This window comes from Rhineura floridana, chromosome 15, assembly GCF_030035675.1.
Source record: "Rhineura floridana isolate rRhiFlo1 chromosome 15, rRhiFlo1.hap2, whole genome shotgun sequence".
NCBI lineage: Eukaryota > Metazoa > Chordata > Lepidosauria > Squamata > Rhineuridae > Rhineura > Rhineura floridana.
In genome coordinates, this window is record NC_084494.1 from 16,475,376 (window position 1) to 16,497,858 (window position 22,483).

The 22,483-nt window shown below is 45.1% G+C and overlaps 1 protein-coding gene and 1 non-coding gene across 5 annotated transcripts; both read right to left on the reverse strand.

Moving 5' to 3' along the window:
• Positions 1 to 7,951: 7,951 nt before the first annotated feature.
• Positions 7,952 to 21,662, reverse strand: GPN2 (GPN-loop GTPase 2). 4 transcript variants are annotated; one of them, XM_061596887.1, is made up of 7 exons: positions 21,526 to 21,662; positions 19,398 to 19,447; positions 17,446 to 17,880; positions 14,015 to 14,171; positions 12,610 to 12,770; positions 10,502 to 10,632; positions 7,952 to 8,976 (listed from the first exon to the last, which is right to left on the reverse strand). In XM_061596887.1, the coding sequence occupies exons 3-7, from the start codon at positions 17,860 to 17,862 to the stop codon at positions 8,904 to 8,906; spliced, it is 939 nt and encodes a 312-aa protein (XP_061452871.1). In that variant the 5' UTR covers positions 17,863 to 17,880; positions 19,398 to 19,447; positions 21,526 to 21,662; the 3' UTR covers positions 7,952 to 8,903. The 4 variants fall into 4 exon arrangements, with proteins under 4 accessions (XP_061452871.1, XP_061452872.1, XP_061452873.1 ...); XM_061596888.1 differs by lacking the exon at positions 21,526 to 21,662 and adding an exon at positions 21,148 to 21,296; XM_061596889.1 differs by lacking the exon at positions 21,526 to 21,662 and adding an exon at positions 19,558 to 19,677.
• On the reverse strand, positions 18,908 to 18,992 carry TRNAA-AGC (transfer RNA alanine (anticodon AGC)). The gene has a single exon. It is a non-coding gene; the product is annotated as a tRNA-Ala (tRNA).
• Positions 21,663 to 22,483: the final 821 nt, after the last annotated feature.

Below are 22,483 nucleotides of genomic sequence, written 5' to 3' on the forward strand. Positions count from 1 at the left end.
ACAGGGAGCAGCTTGGACCCGACTTGCCCAATTTCAAGACAGATTTTAGAGAGCCAAAGAAACACTAGAATTGCCATGGGAGCCAGAACCTCAAAGCCGGTCTAACGGCTTCTCTTGAGAGGCCCACAGGGTGATCAGGCTTGCCGAAAAAGCTGTTACTAAGCAGTTTATGAAGGGTGGAGGAATGGGGCATCTCGTCACACAGGCCACCAAGCAGCTGCAGCTTTGCTAACACAGCAGGTTGCGCCAAGACAGCCGCTTGGGTGTGTGTGGATGGGGTGGAAGAAGAAGGACAAAGGCTGGGGAACAGAAGTCGAGGACAGATGGAACTCAGCTGCAAAGCTCCACCTTGTTCCCATGTAGCACCGTGGGAGAGGCCTCATAAATGGACGAGAGGTCAATGGCTGTGGGCCCTTTCAAAGATCCCAGCCCAGCCCCTCCCCAGTCTTCATGGCATGTCCAGTCTACTTTTCTTATCCACATTGCAATAAGTAGTTCATTAGTGATATCAAGACTGGCTGACCAGTGCTGGGCCAGCATTAATCCAGGAGGGGTTAATTAATCCCTTAAAGCTACAATAGCTTCCCTTGCAGTTTTCAACGCAGAGCAGAACGTTCATCCCAGTTATGTGGTCTTTATTTGGATGCATCACTCTTTGCATTATCATGCCTTTGAAGCACCCTAACATAAATCCCTTCCGCTATCTTTCTTCTGAACTCTTTAATTGCACTATGATAACAACTCGTGGATAGGCACTAATACATGACAGTAAACTGAACTACACTAAAGTGCATTGAAGCACGTTGTGTGTTTATAGCTTTAAAACTAGCAATAGGTGGCAGTATTCACTGTTTGACGGAATGCTTGAAGGAATAACAATATAATGACAACATAAGTGGGAGCTGCTAAAAGGGCAGAGGGGAAATTGGGGGTCTATTGCCAGCATGTGCATTTATTCATTCCAGTAATTTATTCGTCATTTTTCAGGACCAAGCCCATAAAGCAACATCACAATGAAATTAAACAATAGAAACTTAGGCAGAGTATGAAGCACCTTGTGGCTACAGACAAGTAGAAGCATGATGCTGAATTAGATCACCAACATCTAAGGAAAGGCAATAGCAGGAAGAACTGAAGGGGCTAAATGAATATTAACTGGGAGAGAGGTCCACAATTACAGGGCCACCACCAAGGAGCCCCTTTCTCATGAGTTTGCCAACCTGCTACTGGATTATTTTGCTACTGAGGTGTCAAACCTTACAAGCCAGTTTCAAGTCTGGGAAGAGCTGTAGCTCAGTGGTAGACTAGTTGTGCATGCAGAAAGTCCCAGGTTCAGTCTCCAGCATCTCCATGTAGGGCTTGGACTATCCCTTGCCTGAAACCACAGAGAGGCGCTGCCAGTCAGTGTAAACAATACCGAGTGAAATGAACCAATAATCTGACTTGGTAGAAGGCAGCTTCCTATGTATATGGATCTGAACCTCCTATATAGTGGTATTGACTGGGATGGGCTTTTTTCTCGACTGCAGACTGGCTGGCAAGGCCAATGTACGCATTATGGAGTTTTTTCTCCCTCATTCCATAGCACATTGATCCCAGCCTGCTCTCCTTAGAGTGACTACTTATGCATCATAAAAAAGAGGGCACAGGCTTGCATGTGCAAATTTATATGTACAACTGCAAATTTAGAAATTACTATAGTTTAAGTAAAAATACAATTCATCTCACCCTAGTAGGGAAGATTGTGACACAGTGACCTCTTTGGGCCTGCTCCGTCTGCTGTCCATCTGTTGTCCAGATGGGCAACTTCAAGCCCCTCCTACTCTCTCTTCTCCGGGTTCTTTACATCAGACTTGGGCAAAACAGCCCTTCAAATAAGAGGACTGCCTTGTAAAGTAAGGCACATGGACACCCTAGTTCCTCTTGAGGTGACCCAACAAGCTGCTGACTTGAGGATAGGGCTGGGGGAGAAATTTGATTCAGACCGCATTTTAAGGTGAGTCTATCAAAGTTGCTCTTTCCAAAATAGTATCAAAACCGAAACCAACAATCCTTTGAAATTCGCACTTATCTGAATGTTGTAGTGCAGTTCTCCAGCCAACCAAGGTTTACAAAGCTGCATATATTAGGGGAAAGTGTGGATAAAAAATAATATATTAGTGAAAATAATATGTCAAGATGTATTTTTTAAAGTACTGATAAGCTGCACTTTTCATAGAAGTACATCAAAGCAGCTTACTACATACAAAGTCATGGTAAAATTAAAAACCAATAAAAACGTCATTAAAAACAATTAATAAAAGCATCAACAAATACTGCATTGGTGGGGGGTAGGGGGAGTTAATGTTAAAAGGCCTGTCTAAAAAGTTCGGTTTTCAAAAGACACCTGAAAGAAGGAATGGTTCCTGCTGAATTTCTTTTGGTAGGGAGTTCCACAGGGTATAAAAAGGTGCTTTATATTAGGGAAGATTGCTTGCAAAAATGTGTACATTAGTCAAATTTGCATTAAATGCTGGTGAATTTTTATTTTTTTTGCAAATTGCTGCAGAAATGAGGACTGAACTTATGATTGGAAAACGGAGAAACTAAGATAACCGAAACTGACAGAGCCTGCTTTAGGAACAGTCTTATGACAGTCTAGCCTTCTCTCCATTTTAACCAGTTGGGTTATGCCTACTCCCTTGCCCCCAATTCTGGGGTGGGCCTTGACTTTGCCATCTGCTCTTGCCTTGTCCCTGCACCAACTGCTGTTGAGCCAACCATATACCCTGCATGGCTCAACAGAATGTGAAGGAGGTCCAAAGCCTCAGACCTGCTGATGCTCAGCCGGGCCCTGCCCTATTCCATCTCACCAGTGAACGTGCAAGGAAGTTACTGCTGAGGATGGCAAAAGGAAGTGGGGGCAGGTGTGAGAAGAACAGCCCAGCAACTTGCTTCCAGAGATGGAAGGCACCCAAAGAGGAAATCAAAACCGCCATCGGAAGCAAGTGCTGTGTTTGTGGAATAATGTCCAAAGCTCATAAATGGGACATTTGCAGAGGAAGCAGCAGCAGATGATGCCCATGTGTTTGGGAAGCTTGATTGGAGAAAGCTGGAGGGCTGACCCCTGATACTCGTTGCTGGTCACCATAAGGCTTCCAAACCAAGACATTTCCACATGCTGCTGCCATATCTCAACTTAGGCATGTGGCATAGGGTGGTGACATGCTATGTGGAGCCTCCTCATCGTGTGAAGCATTCCCACGACAACAGTGTGAGTTGCCTCCCAGAAAGTGTGGCCACTGGGGGGAGGGGGAAAAGGAAACTCTCAGTACGGTCCAGGAGAGGCACAAGAAGCTGCACAGGATGTCACATGTGGCTGTGCCAGCCGGGTGATCTGTTTAAAACAAGAGATGTAGGAAGCTGTGTCTGTAGAAGATTTTAAGGACAATCTGAGATGGATAAGTGAGGGATTACTGCAGACAGTCAGAAGAAACAACAAAATTTATATGTATTAACACAGAAGCAAGAACAATCCAATATCCCGTCAATTCTCCTCAGGATAACACCGATGCATATTCAAGTGGTTGTTCTCCGTTCTAATCAACTTGTAGTCTTTTCTAAGCAGCTGCTGATCGGTGCCTTGGCTTCTCTGATGCAGGTCTCCTAATTTGCCTGCTCCTCGTTGCCATTCTGTCCAGCACAGCCCCTTCTCCTGTAGTTTACCCCAACTGTCCTTTTTCAGCTGTCCCTTCCGTACTGTCCATCCTTCTCTCTGTTGCATAGCAACTCCTACCTCAACATCCCAAGTTCCCAGCATTCCATTCACTTGGTACTGGTTACACCTCTTACTGAGGCTGTGTACACACTCCCATTTCTTCTGCATCCAGCGTATTCCTACTTGCTGGCTTGTGAACATGCAACGTGAGCCACAATCCACATGTATCCTGTAGGGTTTTTTTTAAACTGTGTTTCAATGCATTTCCCTCTAAACCAGCTTTGGTCCAATTTGAAAACATAAGCCATATGAGGACATCTCCACCCCTCTCCACCAGTGGTGCGGACTATGTCAGTGGGGCAGTGAATCTGTTCCAGGTTTTAGTCTGACCTTTCAAGTTGTCCAAGGTGCAACAGCCTAGCAGGCATTATTGCATCGTTCCTGGGATGAGGCAAGTCGCCATACAGAGATATCTGGCTGAGGAGAATGTGATGTAGCCCAGCCTGCAGTCAAGGTAATGAACTCCGGCAGCTAACTGGGATGAGCCTTGGCCAGCTTTCAGAAGACCCACCTTCTGACATCCAAGGGTTACTAGGACCTTCAAGCAGTCGCATCACTTTAACTGTCACAGCATTGCCCAAAGAATCTCAGGAATTATCATTTGGGCCTTATTTCGAAGGCTAGTTTGGTTGTGAGGAACTCCCCAACCATGCTTGCCTTGCAGAACTGCATTTTCCCTCAGGCAGGGATAAACAACAGCTGCCCTCCAGATGTTGCTGAACTACAACCCCCATCTGTCCTAGCAAGCAAGGCCAATGGGAGTTGTAGTTCAGCAATGTCTAGAGGACCAAAGGTTCCCCACACCTGGACTAATAAGATTAACAATACAGTCCTAAATATATTTACTTAGTCATAAGTCCCATTATGAGCTTACTCCCATATATACATGCATAGGATTGCAGCCCAAGTCTGACGTGTAAGCATATCCAGCTCACAACCAGCCCTTGTTATTTTTCTGTTGTGACAACCACCTTATTTAACCTTGGCTTCCTACTGGTAATCAACCTACTTCAAAAGCACAGTGATTTAGCCGCTGAGGCTGTCTGGAGGAGTGAGGAGAAGGGTGGGTAGATCTGACATACATTGTCAGCATTTGCTTTATGGCAGGGATGGAGTGCCTCGGGCTTGGGGGCCAAACGCGGCCCTCCAGGCCCTTCTGTCTGGCCCTTGAGACTCTCTATAGGCCATATGCCCTCCTCAGCAAGAGGCCCTGCTTTGCACCCTCCTTTAGTGTTTTCATCTGCTGGAATTTAGCCTCAAGCTCCGAGAACACCTCCCTGCTTGCCTGAATGAAGGATAGAGAGGGATGTAGGAGTGTGTTGAAACAAGTCTACTGCAGAAAGGAAAAATTTGCATTTGTTGCTCTGCCCACTTTTGCCCGTGGCCCAACCCACCACTGTAATGTGGTCCCTGGAAGAGTGCTCAGAAGGAACTGCGGCTGTTAGGCTGAAAAAGGTGCCCCACTCCTGCTTTATGGTAGCCTAAGTAGAATGTTACCATGGTGCCCCCACTTCTCCAGCAGATCCTGAACCATCTCTTCTCCATCCCAAATAGCCTTTGGCTTGTTAAGTCCTGACAAGGCCTCCTTCCACACCCTTCCCTTCCCAATGTCCACCCTTCATGCCAGTTTTCTCACCTGTCCCCTCAGGCTCAATCCTTACACAACTTTTTCCACACAGTAAAGTCACCATGAGGTAACATGAAAAAAGACCCATCACCCTCAACAGAATGGCCTCTGCCATTCTGGGACCTCATTAGGTGTCTTAAGGATGGAGACAAAAGTCAAGTGAGGAGATCTCTAGAAGTTTCTGCTGAGGGCAAGCTACTGGGTCACCCTCCGTGACTGTGTCCTTAATTCAGTTTCATCTCATTGAAGTCAATGACAAGAAAGCCACTGACTCAGTAAATGCTTATAAGGAGATTGAAAAATCACTTACAGCATTTAACAACAATTATATACTGATCTTAAAATACCCACAGTAATATTTAAAATTACCTCAAAACTGACTGAGACTTACGAAACACAGATTGTAAAAATGGCAACCTCCACTGTTTTAGAACAGATCTAGCCAGGCAAATACGTCTGTTCATTCTCAGTAGTTGACTCCCCACTTGAGGTATGATAAAAAATTTGTAATGGTTTCAGTGGATCATTGTATGTCTCATACCGTAATTCGAATATATCAGCAACTGAATTTTTTAAAAGTAAGATGCAGACAGTTCTGCAGGCTTTTTTGTGTGTGGATCCCCATTCATGACAACTCATAATGGCACAGACCATGAGAACAGGCGTAAAGCCATCTTTACCACAGTCAGCGTTGTGTGCTGGAGCCTGATTTCAGTACAAGACACACCAGCAGAGCCCTACCTGTTCCTTGCCTCAACAACAACCCCTTGTGGAACCAGTAAAGCAAGACTAATTTGAGCAGAAGAGCTGCTACTCTATTAGCCATATTGGTGCATCAGCAGCACTTAAGAAGAGCCGTGATGGATCAGACCAAAGGTCCATCCGGTCCAGGATCCAATTCTCAGTGCAGCTTATAGGAAACCTGCAAGAAGGACTTGAGCGCAACAGCACTCTTGGAGCTCTCCCCAATTGCAATTCCCAGCAACTGGTATTCAGAGGCATACTTTGGGATACAGAACATAGCTATCGTGGCTAGTAGCTAGTGGGAGCTGGACCTCATGAGGAAAGGTTGCAGCATTTGGGGCTTTTTAGTTTAGAGAAAAGGCAGGTCAGAGGAGACATGATAGAAGTGTATAAAATTATGCATGGCATTGAGAAAGTGGATAGAGAAAAGTTTTTCTCCCTCTCTCATAATACGAAAACTCGTTCAAAGAAGCTGAATGTTGGAAGATTCAGGACAGACAAAAGTACTTCTTTACTCAGCGCATAGTTAAACTATGGAATTTACTCCCACAAGATGCAGTAATGGCCACCAGCTTGGATGGCTTTAAAAGAAGATTAGACAAATTCATGGAGGACAGGGCTATCAATGGCTACTAGCCATGATGGCTGTGCTGTGCCACTCTAGTCAGAGGCAGCATGCTTCTGAAAACCAGTTGCCAGAAGCCTCAGGAGGGGAGAGTGTTCTTGCACTCGGGTGCTGCTTGCGGGCTTCCCCCAGGCACCTGGTTGGCCACTGTGAGAACAGGATGCTGGACTAGACGGGCCACTGGCCTGATCCAGCAAGCTCTTCTTATGTTCTTACGTTCAAGTGATCACATCTGTTGCTCCCTTCCACCTGCTGTCTCCATTTGGAAAATCATCCTGGCTATGTCTGCAACCTTAAAGACTTGGGATTATCATTGCAGTTATATCCCACACTTCCTCCAAGGAGCTCAAGGTGGTGTATATGGCTCTCCCCTCTCATTCACACAGCAACCCTGTGCGGTATATTATTTTCAAGAGCGTGCGATTGGTCCAAGGTCACCCAGTGAGCTTCATGGCTGAATGGGGATTTGAATCCTGGTCTCCCAGGACTTTAACCACTACACCACACTTACGCCCATGCAACAATGTATCTGGAACATATCACAGCTTAACAAGCACTGCATGGCAAGTTGGTAAATGTATTCATCCAATGAGAGACTCCTACTCATTGTGTGTTAGTCTCATGTTATTTGCTGCCCGCCAGACAAGTATATAGGGGAATGAACAAAAGCTGAAGTATCCCACATATTTGGACCATGCGGTTCAGAAGCGCGGAATGAGTGCTTCCAGTCCCTGCCATGAGATGTGGCTAAGAGCCTCCTATCATTGCTTGCGTTTTGAAGTTTCTGAAAGAAGTATTGAAGAAGCAGGGAAGGAGGAGGTGCATTGAATAATGTTTTAAAAAGGGACAAAAGCAAGCTCATCTCCAGCCTGGTGCTTGGAAAATCCCACTGCTCCAGGGATGGCCAACTTTTCAACCTTAAGGCTCCAGTACCTTTGAATAGCTGTGCAAAAGCTTGTTTAGTTCCAGCACTGCAGGAATGTGAGCAGCTACACCTGTTGGATTCCTTCTACTACACAATTTTCAGAGAAATATTTTCGCATAAAACCACCGAATGACAGCTTATCGAGAAGTTCAGTTCTGTTACGTATGGCTTTAACTGTGATCATGGCTTCCTGCATCTTACAAGCAATGAATTAATTTGGCAATAATATGTTTGTTTTATCATCAATGACTGCTGCAGTGAATCACTACGGTGCTTATTTCTACATTTATTTGAGCTTTTCCACAATTGTTACAGACTGTATTTTTACTTTTTGCATTTCATTTCCATCTGAGCTCACCCCCACCCGCAATTAGAGGATAACACTTCATTCACTTAATGAAGCGGACTCTAGTCCATGAAAGCGTATCCCATAATAAATTTGTTAATCGTTACAGTGCCATAACGGTGCGTTGTAAAAGGCTGTCCATACCTCCACTATGCCAAACACATGCAGACGCAAGTTTGGAATAGAGAGCGATTGATCAGCCTCTTCACCGGAAGGAACCCCCTGCAAGCCCAAGGCTGAGACCGGGCATTGCCAGAGAGCTCACGGCAGCTGTAGGCAGGAGGCTTCAAGGGCTGCTCTGCTCCATAGTGCCCGGCATCACTGCATGTCATCGTCTCCACGTTTTAAAGCTCAAAAGGAAGATGGGGCACTGGTGGATGCAGAAGACAAAACAGTCGTGCTCTCATGCAATTGTACCGAGACAGAGAATTCCCGGCTTCTCAAATGAAACTATGGCAGAGATGTCACACTGGAAAGTTTCTTCAGCCAACATCCATCCATTACTTTCACCATTTCATTGGAGATTTGAACTCGGCTATGGTCAACTCCTGGGCCTAACAGCTGCCCAAACCACAGCACACTGCCAACTGTTCTTTAGTCAGCTACAAGTCATGGGGAGGTCTACCATCTTCCCGGGAGGAAAGCATGGGCTCATCTTTCTCTCTGGTAGAGGCTCCCAGTTACATCAGAAACATAGCTCTTGTTTGGAAGGAACCTAAAGGCATGCGCTGCAGCATGGTAAGCCCACATCTGGCAGGTTTCTTCTTCAGGTTCAGTGTTTCATATATAGAGGGCTCTCTCATGCTCCTGACGGGAAGACATCTTGGACAGGGCAAGCTGTTCCCCCATAGTGACGTGCTTGCAACTGCAGCAGGCATATCATATGTCCGTGGCTTCCTGCTCCACGGTCTTCTCCTGTGGCTGCACATACTTCTCCTGGACTGCTAATGTGCTAGTTATATGGGAGTTAAGGAGAAAGAAACAGCAAGTGGGGGTGCTGATGCTCAACGTGTGAGAGGGAAGGATGCACCGATCCATCATTCTATATCTCTGCCTGACTGTTAGCTGACAGTACAATTAATATGAGGACGTTCTCTCCAAAACGTACAGTACTGGAGGAGTTGGACAATACAAAAAGGAATCTGAGCTACACAGAACTAGAGTGGGAGAAGTAATTTGTCTAGATCAGAAATGGCTACATGGCAGCCCTCAGGCTAAGGCCAGCCCGCAACACAATTTTATCCAGACCCCAGCAGTCCTCCATTTTTAATCAAAGAGTGTTAAAAAATTTGCCCACAGCCCAACTCATATAAGAAATTGTTTTTGAAAGCTGCAAGAGAAAGATTCAGTGTTACATCACCTTTGGGATTTTGCTCTGGTTAGTGCCCTAAGGGCTAGACACTTACCTGTAAAGCCAAATCTCTGATAAAAGAAGCAGAATATGGACTAATAAATGTGATCTTAAGGGTTAAGTCCACAGTGGATTTGGCAATCTCACATACGGAAGACAGGTGGGTATATCTAGGTGCTCTAGTATATCAGCATGGTATCATCAACATTGGTTTGACATGTATACACAAAAACATTTTTCCAGTCACAACACATCCTTAAAATTGGGTTGCAATGATAGAAGTAAACACATCTCCACATGTATTGATTGCATAAAGGCTTGATTCACAACTTTGAAAACCTCCATGTGATCAGCCACCAGTGCCAATGCCAGTGGAGGCTGGTTCATTTGGGCATATGGAGCACTGCCTCACCAACTTCTGTCTGCCTTCAGCCAGTTCCCACCTGTGCATCTTCTTACTTGCAACCAGTCCAGGGCGGTGGTGGCTCTGGCATTCAGCTTCCTCCCCTTTAGTATCTTTGTTATCCTTGTGGAATGTAGCAGGGAAGAGGAGGGAGACAAAACTAGAATGGGTTGACTCTGCCTCTCATTGGCTCTGCCTCTATCCACTGCTGGGCTTTCTGCCTTCTGCCCCACCAGCCACCACTGGACAACGCTAGTGTAAAATGCTCCTCAAAACAGTAACATCATTATGGGCATACAGATTTCTCAATCCCTTCTGAAGATTAATTCCTGGGACACATAAACAGAATACAGGCATACCCCGCTTAAAGTAGCTTCACTTAAAGTAGCTTCACTTAAAGTAGCTTCGCTATAAAGTACATGCTCCATACGCCACCATACCCCGCTTAAAGTAGCTTCACTTAAAGTAGCTTCGCCATAAAGTACATGCTCCATAATCCACCATACCCCGCTTAAAGTATGCGCGCTTTGCAATAACGGACACTTTATTGGCATGACGCCACTGCCATCTAGTGGTAATTGTGTGCAGTACAAGTGAAGATAATTGCTTCACTTTAAGTACATTTTCACTTAAAGGACACTCTCCGGTCCCATTGCGTACGTTAAAGCGGGGTATGCCTGTATAGCCTCGGAGGGAGGGGAGGGGAAAGAGTGAAAAGGATACGATGTGAAGTGGAAATCAGCTCCCACTGCTACTGACATCAGGGCTTCGAGGCTTCTGTGCTCCAAGTCTCCAAAGCAGTAGCCGTTGGCTTTGTCCACTGCCTGCATGACGCGCTGCATGCTCTCTTTATCCTAGGAAGAGGGGCAATCAGGACACCTGAGGGGCCAAAGTCATTTCTCTCCTATATTCCATGTTGCTATTCATTGAGCTGATTCACACGTGGAATGTACTCTCACTTGATTTCTCACCACTGATGACTCCACTGAGCAGCATTGGGTTTGATCAATGCAATATGAAAATTTTGTCTGTGGATTTTGAACTCCAGTAGCTCATTCACATATGCACATTGCCACTTGATGCTGCAATCAGCTGACAGAACAAGTACAAGTGAACGGGCCTGTAGGTGGATTGGCAAACCCAAGCTGTTTGCCTATCCTTCAATATTCCCTTCCATGCCAGCACTTTTTTTAAAAAATCCCACGTGCAATTTACTGGGTTCTCCACCACTGGGTTCAAACTTTCTTGAGTCCTGCTCAAATAAAGTTACTCCCTTCACAACTGAACAATGCCACATGGTGCTTCCTTGCATGTTTTAAAAATATTTTGCCTGTTATTTTCATTCCCTGGCTTCTGAACCAGCAGATGTTTTCTTCTCAGAATAACTGAGCTTAAATACACATATTATTTTAAAATAAAATTAAACGCATGCAGCATATTAACAGAGAGTTGAGTTTTACTTTCTCATTAAAGGAACCCAGTTTCTTTCTAAAATTCTGTTAGATCTGCCCAGCATCAGTCTTCGATAAAGCTAGTATACAGTGGCAGCTGGTGGCTCCATACTGGCAAAACAGTGGAATCCACTCCAGGTTTTAGTCCGAACTTTCAAGGAGCCATCCACCATGGACTAAAACCCAGAGCAGATTCCACTGCCTCACTGACATGGAGCCACCAGCTGCCATGGCTAGTATGTGCAAATGCACTGCCAATTTAAAACCATCTTCTGTTTCTTTACTTTCTGGAGTATAATTTAAGCAAACAAAATAACCATTTTAGAGTTAGCATAAAGTAATAGCATTTGTATGTAGTGCTTCACAGTGCAATCAGATTCAAATCCTACTGAGTTGAAAAGGGCTTACTGCTAGTTAAGTGGGTACAGGATTGTGGCCCTAAAGTGTCCTTTATGAACATTATCTCAGTATTTTTACAACAGGGGTGGGGAACCTGTGGTCTTCCAGATGTTGCTGGACTCCAACTCCCATCTTCCCTGACCACTAGTCATGCCTGCTGGGGCTGATGGGAACGGGGAGTCCAACAATATATGGAAGGCCACAGGTTGCCTCTCCTGCTTTACAATCCTGAGGGTGAAAGGCAGCAGCTTGCCTAGATCCACCAAGTAAGCTCATGACAAAGGCAGGATTTGAATCTGGGGGCTCCTGACTTCCCAGTTCACTCTCTTTGCTGCTATACTATATGATTCTTTCATTTAATTTCATGAAGTACATTATAATCAAACATAGCCTAGACCAGTGGTTCCCAACCTTTATGAGCACGGGAACCCCTTTATAAGCTGAAAAAAATTCATGACCCCCTCCCCCCAGGAAGGTAGGCTGGCTGCCAGGAAGGAAGGGGGAAAGCAGCCTTTCTTTGCAGGCTTGCTTCTTTTTGCTTCACAAAAAGCCCTCTCCTCTCATTCTAAGTAAGGGCGCTGTCAGTAGTGGCAGTGCAAGGAGACGGGAATCAGTGATCGTAATCCCCTCTTCTTCCTGGTAGCTCCACCCTCAGCCATGTATTTTATAGGCAGATGCTTGCCCTTAGTGTGCCTGAAAGGCGCTCTGGTGCTTCAGCAAAAGGCCTCCTCTCTCGTTTGGAGCAAGGGGGAGGTGTCATCTGCAGCGCCAGTGGGAAACAGACAGTGTCGAGGGAGTGAAGACTTTTAAAAATAATAATAATAAATAATTCATTTCTTTACTGTTCGCGGCCCCCTCTGGATTACTTCGCGGCCCCCCAGGGGTCCCGGCCCCCAGGTTGGGAACCATTGGCCTAGACTAAGTGGCTGCCCTGCTCCCCAAGTGTCAACGATGCATTTTCTGCCAATTTGGCTTGGTTACCTGGACATTGAGAGGAACAAAGGAAACCAAGCTGTAGTCTTCAATCACTTCCACAAGCTTCTTGTTCAAGCGACGGTAGTTCTTGAAGAAAGGATCTGTAGCCAGGTGATCCACTAGATAAGACAGATCGAGAACTTCTGTGTAATAATCAAGATTGAAGGCTGCAGGACCAAAGAGGAAAATCTTCAGGAAACTCAGGGACAAAAGGTGCAGAGGATGTAAAATCAGTTCAGCAGTACTGATACATTTCTCGCCAAGATATCGCCTTTGTCTTAAGCTGATGTACAACAGGCAAAATAAATCGGGCCAGGGACCAAATGTGGCCCTCCAAGCATATTTGGGCCCTGGGACTCTCCCCATGCCACATCCCCTCCCCAGCCACGCACCCCATGGACTCTCCTTTGTACCCTCTTTGAGGGTTTTTGCCTGGTTGGAATTCTGGTAACGCTTCTTGCTTCCTTTCATGGAGGACAGAGAGGGATGTGTGTGCGTGTGTATCTGTAGAAACTAGCCTACTGTACAAATGTAAAACTACCACTCATTGCTCTGCCCACCACTGATGTGACCCCTGGAGGGCTGCCCAGAACGGAATGCAGCCCTTAGGCTGAAAAAAGGTTTCTCACACCTGTATTAAAGGCTAGAGAAGTGTTGGCAATTCCATTGGAATTCCTGTTCATGTTACCAGATTTTCAAGTTTTGAAAACGGCTTCCTAAATGTACAAAGAGCTGCCTTATACTGAATCACCCCAACAAGCCTGTGGTCCTCCAGATTTTGTGGGACTTCTAACTTCCATCAGCCCCAGCCGGCATGGCCAAAGGTCAGGAAGAGTGATGGCATCTGTATTCCAGCAACATCTGGAGCATCAGGTTTCTCATATCTAATCTAGCAATCAGATTCCAGCCCAAAGCTGGGGGCTGAATGAGGCCCTCCAGGCCTCTCTGTCTGGCCCTTGGGACTCACCCAAGCCCTGCTCTGCACCCTCCTGGAGTGTTTTTGCCTGGTTAGAATGTGTCCTTGAACTCTGATGATGCATCTTACTTGCCCGGATGGAGGAGGGGTGTGTGTGAGCGTGTGTAGCCCTGCTCATTTTTTATTCTTGCCCCACCCACCATTGGCATGTGGCCCCTGGAAGGATGCCTAGACGGATATGTGACCCTCAAGCTGAAACAGGTTCCCAACCCCTGCTCTAAGGTCTCAAGGAATGGTATTTTCCAGCACTTGCTGTCTCAGTTCCTTTTCACTGGAAAGGCCAGGCACTGAGGTTGAGCAGTTACCCTATCAAACGATCACTGCTCCTTTCAGGCTACGGAATCTGATTAACCACAACTTCTTGCTGCGACTCAATAAAAGGTTACATCCATCTTCTCTATGGCCACTCAAGGAGCTCCTGCAGGCAGCTCTCACCCAGTTTCCCATACTGCTCGATGAGGTCCATTTTGGAGAGGACGTTGACGTGGGGCAGTTCTACGTGCAACATGGTGGAGAGGGACGTGCAGAGAACAGAGATGAACTTGCCAGGGTCTGTGCAGTAATGAGAATCCACCAAATGAACAGCAGCCAACTGTGCAAAGAGGAAAGAAGAGAAGGGCGAGAATCAGCACGGTGTCAAGTCTGGGACATCACAACAGGTTAACACAGGAAAGCCATTGCTTAGAGCTGGGATGGGGAGCCTGGTGTCCTCCAGAACCTGCTGAAGGCCTTCAAGAGGCAGCTGGACAGCCACCTGTTGGATATGCTTTAAGCTGGATTCTTGCACTGAGCAGGAGGTCGGACTCGACAGCCTTACAGGCCCCTTCCAACTCTAAGATTCTATGAATGACAATTTCCCATCACCCCTAAGTATTGGCCAGGCTGGCTGGGGCTGATGGGCTCTGTAGTCCAACACTGCCTGGAAAGCCAAAGGGTCCCTATCCCTGGGTTAATCTCATTGCATGTGGTGATCAACTGAACAAAGAAATAAATAGCAAAGAGGTGAAGTCACTCCCTTTCCCAATTCTTTACATCAAGCCTTTCCTTAAGTTAACCTCCATCAAGAAAAGTAGATATTGCATGGCCAGGGGTGGGCACAAGGTCAGTCAGGATCTACTAGGAGATCTCTAGTAGATTGGCAAGGATTTCTGACTCCCAATAATAGCAATATTAATAATATAATAACAATAAAATTGTCCCATCTCCTGTCTTAACCTGTATTACTGAAACAAAGCAAGCCTGTGTGTGTGTGTGTGTGTGTGTGTGTGTGTGTGTGTGTGTGTGTGAGTGAGAGAGAGAGAGAGAGAGAGAGAGAGAGAGAGAGAGAGAGAGAGAGAGAGAGAGAGAGAGAGAGAGAGAGAGAGAGAGAGAGAGAGAGAGAGAGAGAAATGAGTGAGTGATTAGGAGGGGTTGAAAGAGAGGCTTCAACAAAAGTCCTCAGTTATAGTGGTGGTGAAGCACGACTGGGGTGGAGTAGAAACAAGGGCAATCTGGCAAACGAGTTTCAGTAATAGTAGTGCAAAATAAGGTGCTGGTATTTAAAGTGACAGTAACAAGTTATCAAAGCATGTACAGTAATACCTCAGTTAACAAAGCAGACATTACTTCTTTAAAGAAACTTTTGTACCAGAGGTAGAAATAACATGGAAAGAATAGGAATAGGTTCCTACACACGCTCGTAGATGGTGGGGGACAGCTTCAACAGGGGCTTTAAAGGGTGCCTACCTGGCACCCTTCCCCCTTCCCCTCTCCCTCCGCCTCTGAATCATTTGGATCCTTCCCTCCCCAGCCCTGGGAGAAAGCAAGAGATCGCTTTAATGCAAAGCAAACACACAGGCTTATCAGTTTATCCATAGCCAAACAAAAGCACAGGCTGGTCAGTTTCACCTTAAAGCAAAGGCACAGGCTTAAAAGTCTAGCCATAGCAAAGCAAAGCTAGTCAGTTTCACCTTTAAAAAAGCTTTCATTAAAAGAAAATAGGTCAACTGAACTATTACTGTACCCATTTCAAGAGACAGTACTTTATTTAAGTAACCATATAAGCTTGTGCACTGCATAACCTTGTAATGAGCATACATTAATAACTTTGTTAAATATAGTACCTGTATCTGACTTGCTTTGCACCACACCTATATCCCAGAGTTACGAGGGTTATTGGTAAGTTAAGGGTTCAAAGGGTATGAGTGATATTAAATTCTGGCAGTGCCACAGGTTTAGGAAAACCATTGGAGTGGAAGTTGGGTTCTGTTAATGCAGTAAAGAAATGCCCCCTTCCCCCTCCACAGGCACCTACAGAAGCTGCACAAAAGCACCTCCCCCCAAAAAATATTGCAGCCTGGCAGGAGCGTGGTCTTAACTGGGAATGCTGGAGACTGAACCTGGAACCTCTGCATGCAAAGTAGATGATCTATCACTGAGCTATGGCTCTTCCCAATATAAACTGTACTCATGTAAATTGTGCTTCTTCCAGTTTACCAAACAGCTTGGGGGCAAAAAAGGTTGGTCACCTACAGCCTCTAGCTAGACCTAGACAGCAGTTGCACCTAACTCAAACAGAGATCATGCTTGTGATTTTCAGTATTGTTTTCCATTTGGTGCTGGTGGCCTGTCTGCGAAATCTAGTGTGTTCACAGAACAGCTAGAATGGTTTGGCTCATTCCTGGCAGAGAAGTTCCATCTTGTGCTCCCACTTACTGAATGCATAATAAAGCCTCTGTGTAGAGGTCTGAAGCTAAGTTTCATCAGGACACATTTTCATCTGATACAGGATCTATAGTCCCTGTACTTATCCAGAGCTAGACAAGAGGAAACTGGGTGGATTCAGTCATGTCACCTGAAGCTGAATCCAGATAATAAGATTGAATTAATGGTGGATTTTTTGAAAAAAAGATTTATATAGCGAAATGGCCATCAGAACTGAAATATGGAAGCCAAGAACACAAGACAGTATTCCTAATCCTATGGCTCAATTCACATACAAATCTTTACTGCATGGTAGCCAGTCAAAAACACAAATGCATGGAGGCAGCTTGATGTGGAAGCTAGTTGGATGACATTGCTCAAGCAATCTTCACCAGTCAATACAATCCACAAAAATAAAGGATTTGCAGTGGTCTAGTTTGAACTGGCTGAACCACTCCACTCAAACGGCTTGCCACATGCAGTGAATTTTAAAAGGCTACTACCTCATATAGATCCCAGGTAAAGTGTGGCTCACAGCTTGGCATCCAGCAATGTTTTCCTCTGAGGTCCTGCTTTCCACCCAAAGCTCTACTACCTGGTTTGGTCTTATTTCTCTACCTCAGGGGTGGGGAATCTTTTTCAGCCCAAGGGCCACATTCCATTCTGGGCAACCTTCTAGGAGCCACATGCTATTGGCTGGCACAGTCAAAGGCAAAAGCTGCTGGATCAAGGAAACTAAATGTTATCTTTGAACAGCTGGCTAATTTCTACACACACTCACATATCCCTCCCTATCCTTCATTTAGGGATTGGCCGTAGCTCAGTGGTAAAGCATGCAGAAGGTCCTAGTTTCAGTCTCCAGCATCTTCAGGCAGGGCCGTTAGAGCCCCTTGTCTGAAATCCTGGAGAGCCACTGCCAGTCAGTGTGGACAATACTGAGCTAGATGGACCAATGGTCTGACTCTGTATAAAGCAACTTCCTATGTTCCATCCAGGCAAGCGAGAGGCATTATCAGGATTCAAGGACATAGTCCATCCATGCAAAAACACTCAAGGAGGGTGCAAAGCAGAGCCAGTGAGGGGTTATGCTGTGGGGAGATAAAAGGGCCAGATACAGAGGCTTGGAAGGCTGCATTTGGCCCCCAAGCCTGAGGTTCTCCACCTCTGATCTACACCAAACATACCCTGAAGTTCCACTTAGCAAGCTGAGCAAAGATGTTTCTCAGTGAACTATGGTGTGTGCAGAGCTCCACTTGTCCCGGGCAGTCAAATAAGAAGTAATGTCCCTTAAATTGGGCCAGTTTCTCCTGCAGCCAGTCAAAATTTGCCTCCAAATACTCCATGCAATAAATCAAGCCACCGTTGGGTCCCAGTTTCAAGTTCTCCATCACATCAGCCAAGGTGATCAGTTCTGAGATATCCACAGCACATTGGTAAGGAATGCCTTCATTGGCCGGGTCCAGGTTCACCACAGCAACTTTGCGCCCAATTGCAGAAAGGAATTCCTGCATGCCAAGACAATAAGTTGTTTTCCCTGAGCCGGGAGGCCCAATCACTGCCTGGCCAAAGGCTACCGAAGACTGCTTGTGGATTTTTGACATGATGCACCTTTTGTTCGTCTGATTTAAAAAAAAAAACACAAAAGGGATAAGATCAGACTATATGGACAATCTCACACACTACTTAAGAGGCAAAGACAGGTTTGTATATGCTCAAAACAAGAATCTGCAACCCATTCTGGCTGCTTGGCGCGTGCACTTCCATGATACATGTTTGTTTAGCATTTCTTCTAAAAATGTAAAATATCTGAAGTGAACACCTGAACACAAAACTTATCATATGGACAGGAAGGTAATACCAGATAACGATTGGCTTTAACAGACTGTGGCATGGTGACTAGAGCAAAGATAATCAAGATGGTGCCCTCCAGATGTTGTTGGACTACAACTCCCATTAGCCCCAGCTAATGGTCAAAGATGATAGGAGCTATAGTCCAGCAACACCTGGAGGCCACCACGAAGGCGTCCTCTGGCTTAGAGTGTTTTAGGGCTGTAGAGATAACTGTATTCAAATCTCCTTTCAGACCACAAAGCAGTTATTATTATTATTATTTATTACATTTGTATACTGCCCCATAGCCGAAGCTCTCTGGGCGGTTTACAACAATTAAAAACATTAAAAACAAATATACAAATTTAAAAACGCTTAAAAAAAACAATTTAAAAACACATGCTAAAATGCCTGGGAGAAGAGGAAAGTCTTGACCTGGCGCCGAAAAGATAGCAGTGTTGGCGCCAGGCGCACCTCATCAAGGAGATCATTCCATAATTTGAATCCTACTTCAACACTGGGGACAGGAGAACATCCTTCACTACACTTGAGGCAGCCAGCAAATTTAATGAGACCAGGATAGGCCATGGAGCATACACAACTATGTCCTGCAACAGATTCAACTGCCAATCTGGTCTGCTTGCCACCTTGTCCTTTGCCTCAGGCAGCAAAATATCTTGGGCTGGCCCTGGTTACTGTTTTGGATAGGAACATAGAAAACAACTTAATACTGAGTCAGACCATGTTACTCAGAATTGTCTACTGACTGCCAGCGGCTCTCCCGGATTTCAGCCAGGAGTCTCTCCCAGCCCTACCTGGAGGTGCTGGGGATTAAACCTAGAACCTTCTGCGTGCTAAGCAGATGCTCTTACCACTGAGCTACCGCCCTCCCCCCACCCCCTTTTAAAAATATCACCCCCTTATATTGGCGCTTTCTTAAGGGGAGAGTGAAAGTGCCTCTACTTCTAAGTGGCTTTGTGAGGAAGGGGAGACAACGAGACACAACTTGAGTAAACCGTCCAGGGCCAAAGTGAAAAGCACGATCAGCGCGTTTTATGAAGAAGGCTCTATGGGCCTGGGGTGGCCTTGCAGGGACGCGCGAGTGATTGAGTCGGGGCAAGATGTCTAGACAGACACGTGGGGTGAAATAAGGGGAACCCCCTTTACGATAAAAAGAGCTCCCTTCAGCCATACTCACCCCCCCACGCTACGTTTAATTAAAATGGGTAAGGAAATAAATGGAGACACAAAGGGGAGAGAAGCGGGGCTAAGAAGCATCCAGGGGAAGCGCAAACGCGTCTCTCACCTCCCAAGCAACTGGAACACGGACACGTTTCGCCGACACACTTGGTCCCTCTGTTATAGAGATAGGAAAAGGTTAGAGTGATACACAAAGTCTGAAACGTCTGATAAAAACTAGAAAAAAATCTAGTCTTAGATTAAAACTAAATCATAGTCTTAATTACTGGACTCTCTCACGCAGTCTGCCTAGTTTCCGAATCCTTTAGCTGTCCTCTCTACCCTTTCCCGAGGCGACAGGAAGAGCGGCTGATAGAAATTATTGGAGAAATTCACGATTTTAGATTAGGCATGATTGACCAGTGTGTCTCCTCCCCCGCGTAACAAAGACAGCAGGTCCTGAGGCCTGTAACTTTTATAACTCAGGCCTTCTTTATTATTATTATTATTATTATTATTATTATTATTATTATTATTATTATTATTATTATTATGTGTTGAATTTATATCCCACCTTTCCTTTCAAAGGAGCCCTGGGTGGCAAACATAAACAAAACAATTAACAAGAAAAAGAAAAACATACTAAAACATTCCAAAACACAATTACAAACATTCTGAAATACAGTTAAATACTGTGTAAAAATATTCTTTCATCAGTGACCTGCAGGTTGCCAGGAAGTCTCCTTCAGCCATCAAATGCCTGGGTAAACAGGAATGTTTTCAAATTCCTCCTGAAACTTAATAGTGACGGAGACCAACACACCTCAATGGGGAGGGCATTGCACAAACAGGAATTCCCCATTTATTGTGGGAAAGGTAGTTTAATAATAAATAAATAAATAAATTGTTGTTGTTGTTGTTATCATAATTCTCTCTTTTTTAATTTAAAAGTGCAATATGCCTGCCTGCAAGTCAATGGAGCATGAGGCTTCTGCATGGAAAAGAGCACTGGTTTTTGGCAGGGCTGTGATCAGAGAAGGTACTTTAAGTAGACTGACATTTGCTGCAATCTGAACATTCTGGGGATATATTTTTTTGCCTCATTCCCTTCTAATTTTCCATTTTTAACCATTTGCTCTTTATTTTTGACACTGAAATCTGCTCTTTATTTTGAAATTGTTGTTTTGTCTGAATAATATTTTTCTCTAGAACATAGAAAGATACCTTGTACCAAGTTACACCATCTGTCCATCCATCTAGCTCAGTATTTTCTACACTGATTGGCAGTGGCTTTCCAGGATTTCAGGCAGGGTATACATCCAGCCTTACCTGGAGATGCTGGGGATTAAACCTGGGACCTTCTGCATGCAAAGCAGGTGCTCTGGTGCCCTGCTATGGCCCTTCCCAACTGTATGCTTATAGTTGCAATCCATCTTTGGGAGCTTTTTTGGTGGAAATACAGGCTAGATATTTAAATAAAAATAACCTCCAATATTAACTGTGAGCCGCATTGCATGGCTGTTGTGAGCCATACTTTCAGCTGCCACTTCCCTTCATAAGGAAACTGCCTTATACTGAGACAGACCATTTGTCCATCTAGCTCAGGGTTGTGCACTCTGACCAGCGACAGCTCTGCAGGATTTCAGGCAGGATTCTCTCCCAGCCCTACCTGGAGATGCCAGGGATCAAACTTGGGATCTTCTGATGCAAGGCAGATGCTTTACCAGTGAGCTACAGCCTTTCCCCTTGGAGTTATTCCCCCCTCCCCCATTTATATCCTACCTTTCATCCTAAGGAGTTCAAGGTGGTGTACATGTAAGCGGGTATAAGACAATGGATATAATAATAATAATAATAAATTTATCCTCACAACAAACCTGTGAGGTGGGTTATGATGAGACACAGTGGCCCAAGTCACTGGTTAATAAACTGTCCTGGCAACGGTGGCTCTATGTCAGGGGGCAATGGAATCCGCTCTGAGTTTTAGTCCAAACTTTCCAGAAGCTGTACAAGGTGCCTCCTTGAAAGTTTGGACTAAAATCCAGAGCCATTGTGTAGCTGAGCTGCTAGGGTTGAATATCTTTCGAAACTAACACAGAACATTTCTAGACAACATAAAGTCCAAATTCTAAAGAGTCCTGCTCTTTGCTAGCTTCCTGCTGCCCAGTAACAGCTATGCTTCAAATCTTGGATTTCTCCATTGCTTTCTATAGGAAGTTCCCAATAGACTTTTAAAAAAAAAACTCCAAACAAACCTGGAAGTTCCTTCTACGGAAAATAAGATGAGCCGCTCTACCACTTTTGTATCTCTACGGTAGAAATTGAAATCCGCCGTTAGCCAGTATTCTCTATGGGACCTAGAGTGGCGTCGCTTCTACTCTTAGCATCTCTGTGACACGACGTCGTCTTGGCCCCGCCCAACTTAATCCGTTTCGCTGTACATTCCTTATTCTAATCCGGATGAAAAAAGTAGGCGCGAGCAACGAAGGTTCCGAGCGCATTGTGAGCGTTGGGAACCCGTGCTTATTAACTAAGCGGCGAGCGCCCCTTGCAGGACAGACGTTGCTGCGGTTGCCTTGTGTTTTTGGCGCGTTCTCTAGACGGAAGTGGGGCTTGGCGGCCATTATAGAATCTGTCGCAAGAGTCGTGAAGTTTGGAAAAAGCTCCTATCCTTTCTTAGTTGAATCTCTGGAAAGAAAAAAAACTGTTCCTGCTTTACGAAACAATCAAACCAAATAGCCATAGGAATATATGGTATATCCAAACATTGGGTTGTATTCCATCAAGTCCTCTTCAAGAGTTGTTGTTATGTGCCTTCAAGTCGATTACGACTTATGGCGACCCTATGAATCAGTGACCTCCAAGAGCATCTGTCATGGACCACCCTGTTCAGATCTTGTAAATTCAGGTCTGTGGCTTCCTTTATGGAATCAATCCATCTCGTTTGGCCTTTCTCTTTTCCTACTCCTTTCTGTTTTTCCCTGCATTATTGTCTTTTCTAGTGAATCATGTCTTCTCATTATGTGTCCAAAGTATGATAACCTCAGTTTCATCATTTTAGCTTCTAGTGACAGTTCTGGTTTAATTTGTTCTAACGGCCAATTATTTGTCTTTTTCGCGGTCCATGGTATGTGCAAACTCCTCCAACACATTTCAAATGAGTTGATTTTTCTCTTATCTGCTTTTTTCCCTGTCCAGCTTTCACATCCATAC

Coding starts and splice junctions, on each gene's coding strand:
- GPN2 (XM_061596887.1), bottom strand. CDS start 17,862: ATGTCAAAAATCCACAAGCAGTCTTCGGTAGCCTTTGGCCAGGCAGTG. Junction 14,172..17,445: donor TTGCTAAGTGGAACTTCAGG/GTATGTTTGGTG, acceptor CTCTTTGCACAG/TTGGCTGCTGTTCATTTGGT. Junction 8,977..10,501: donor GCTGATTTCCACTTCACATC/GTATCCTTTTCA, acceptor CCATATAACTAG/CACATTAGCAGTCCAGGAGA.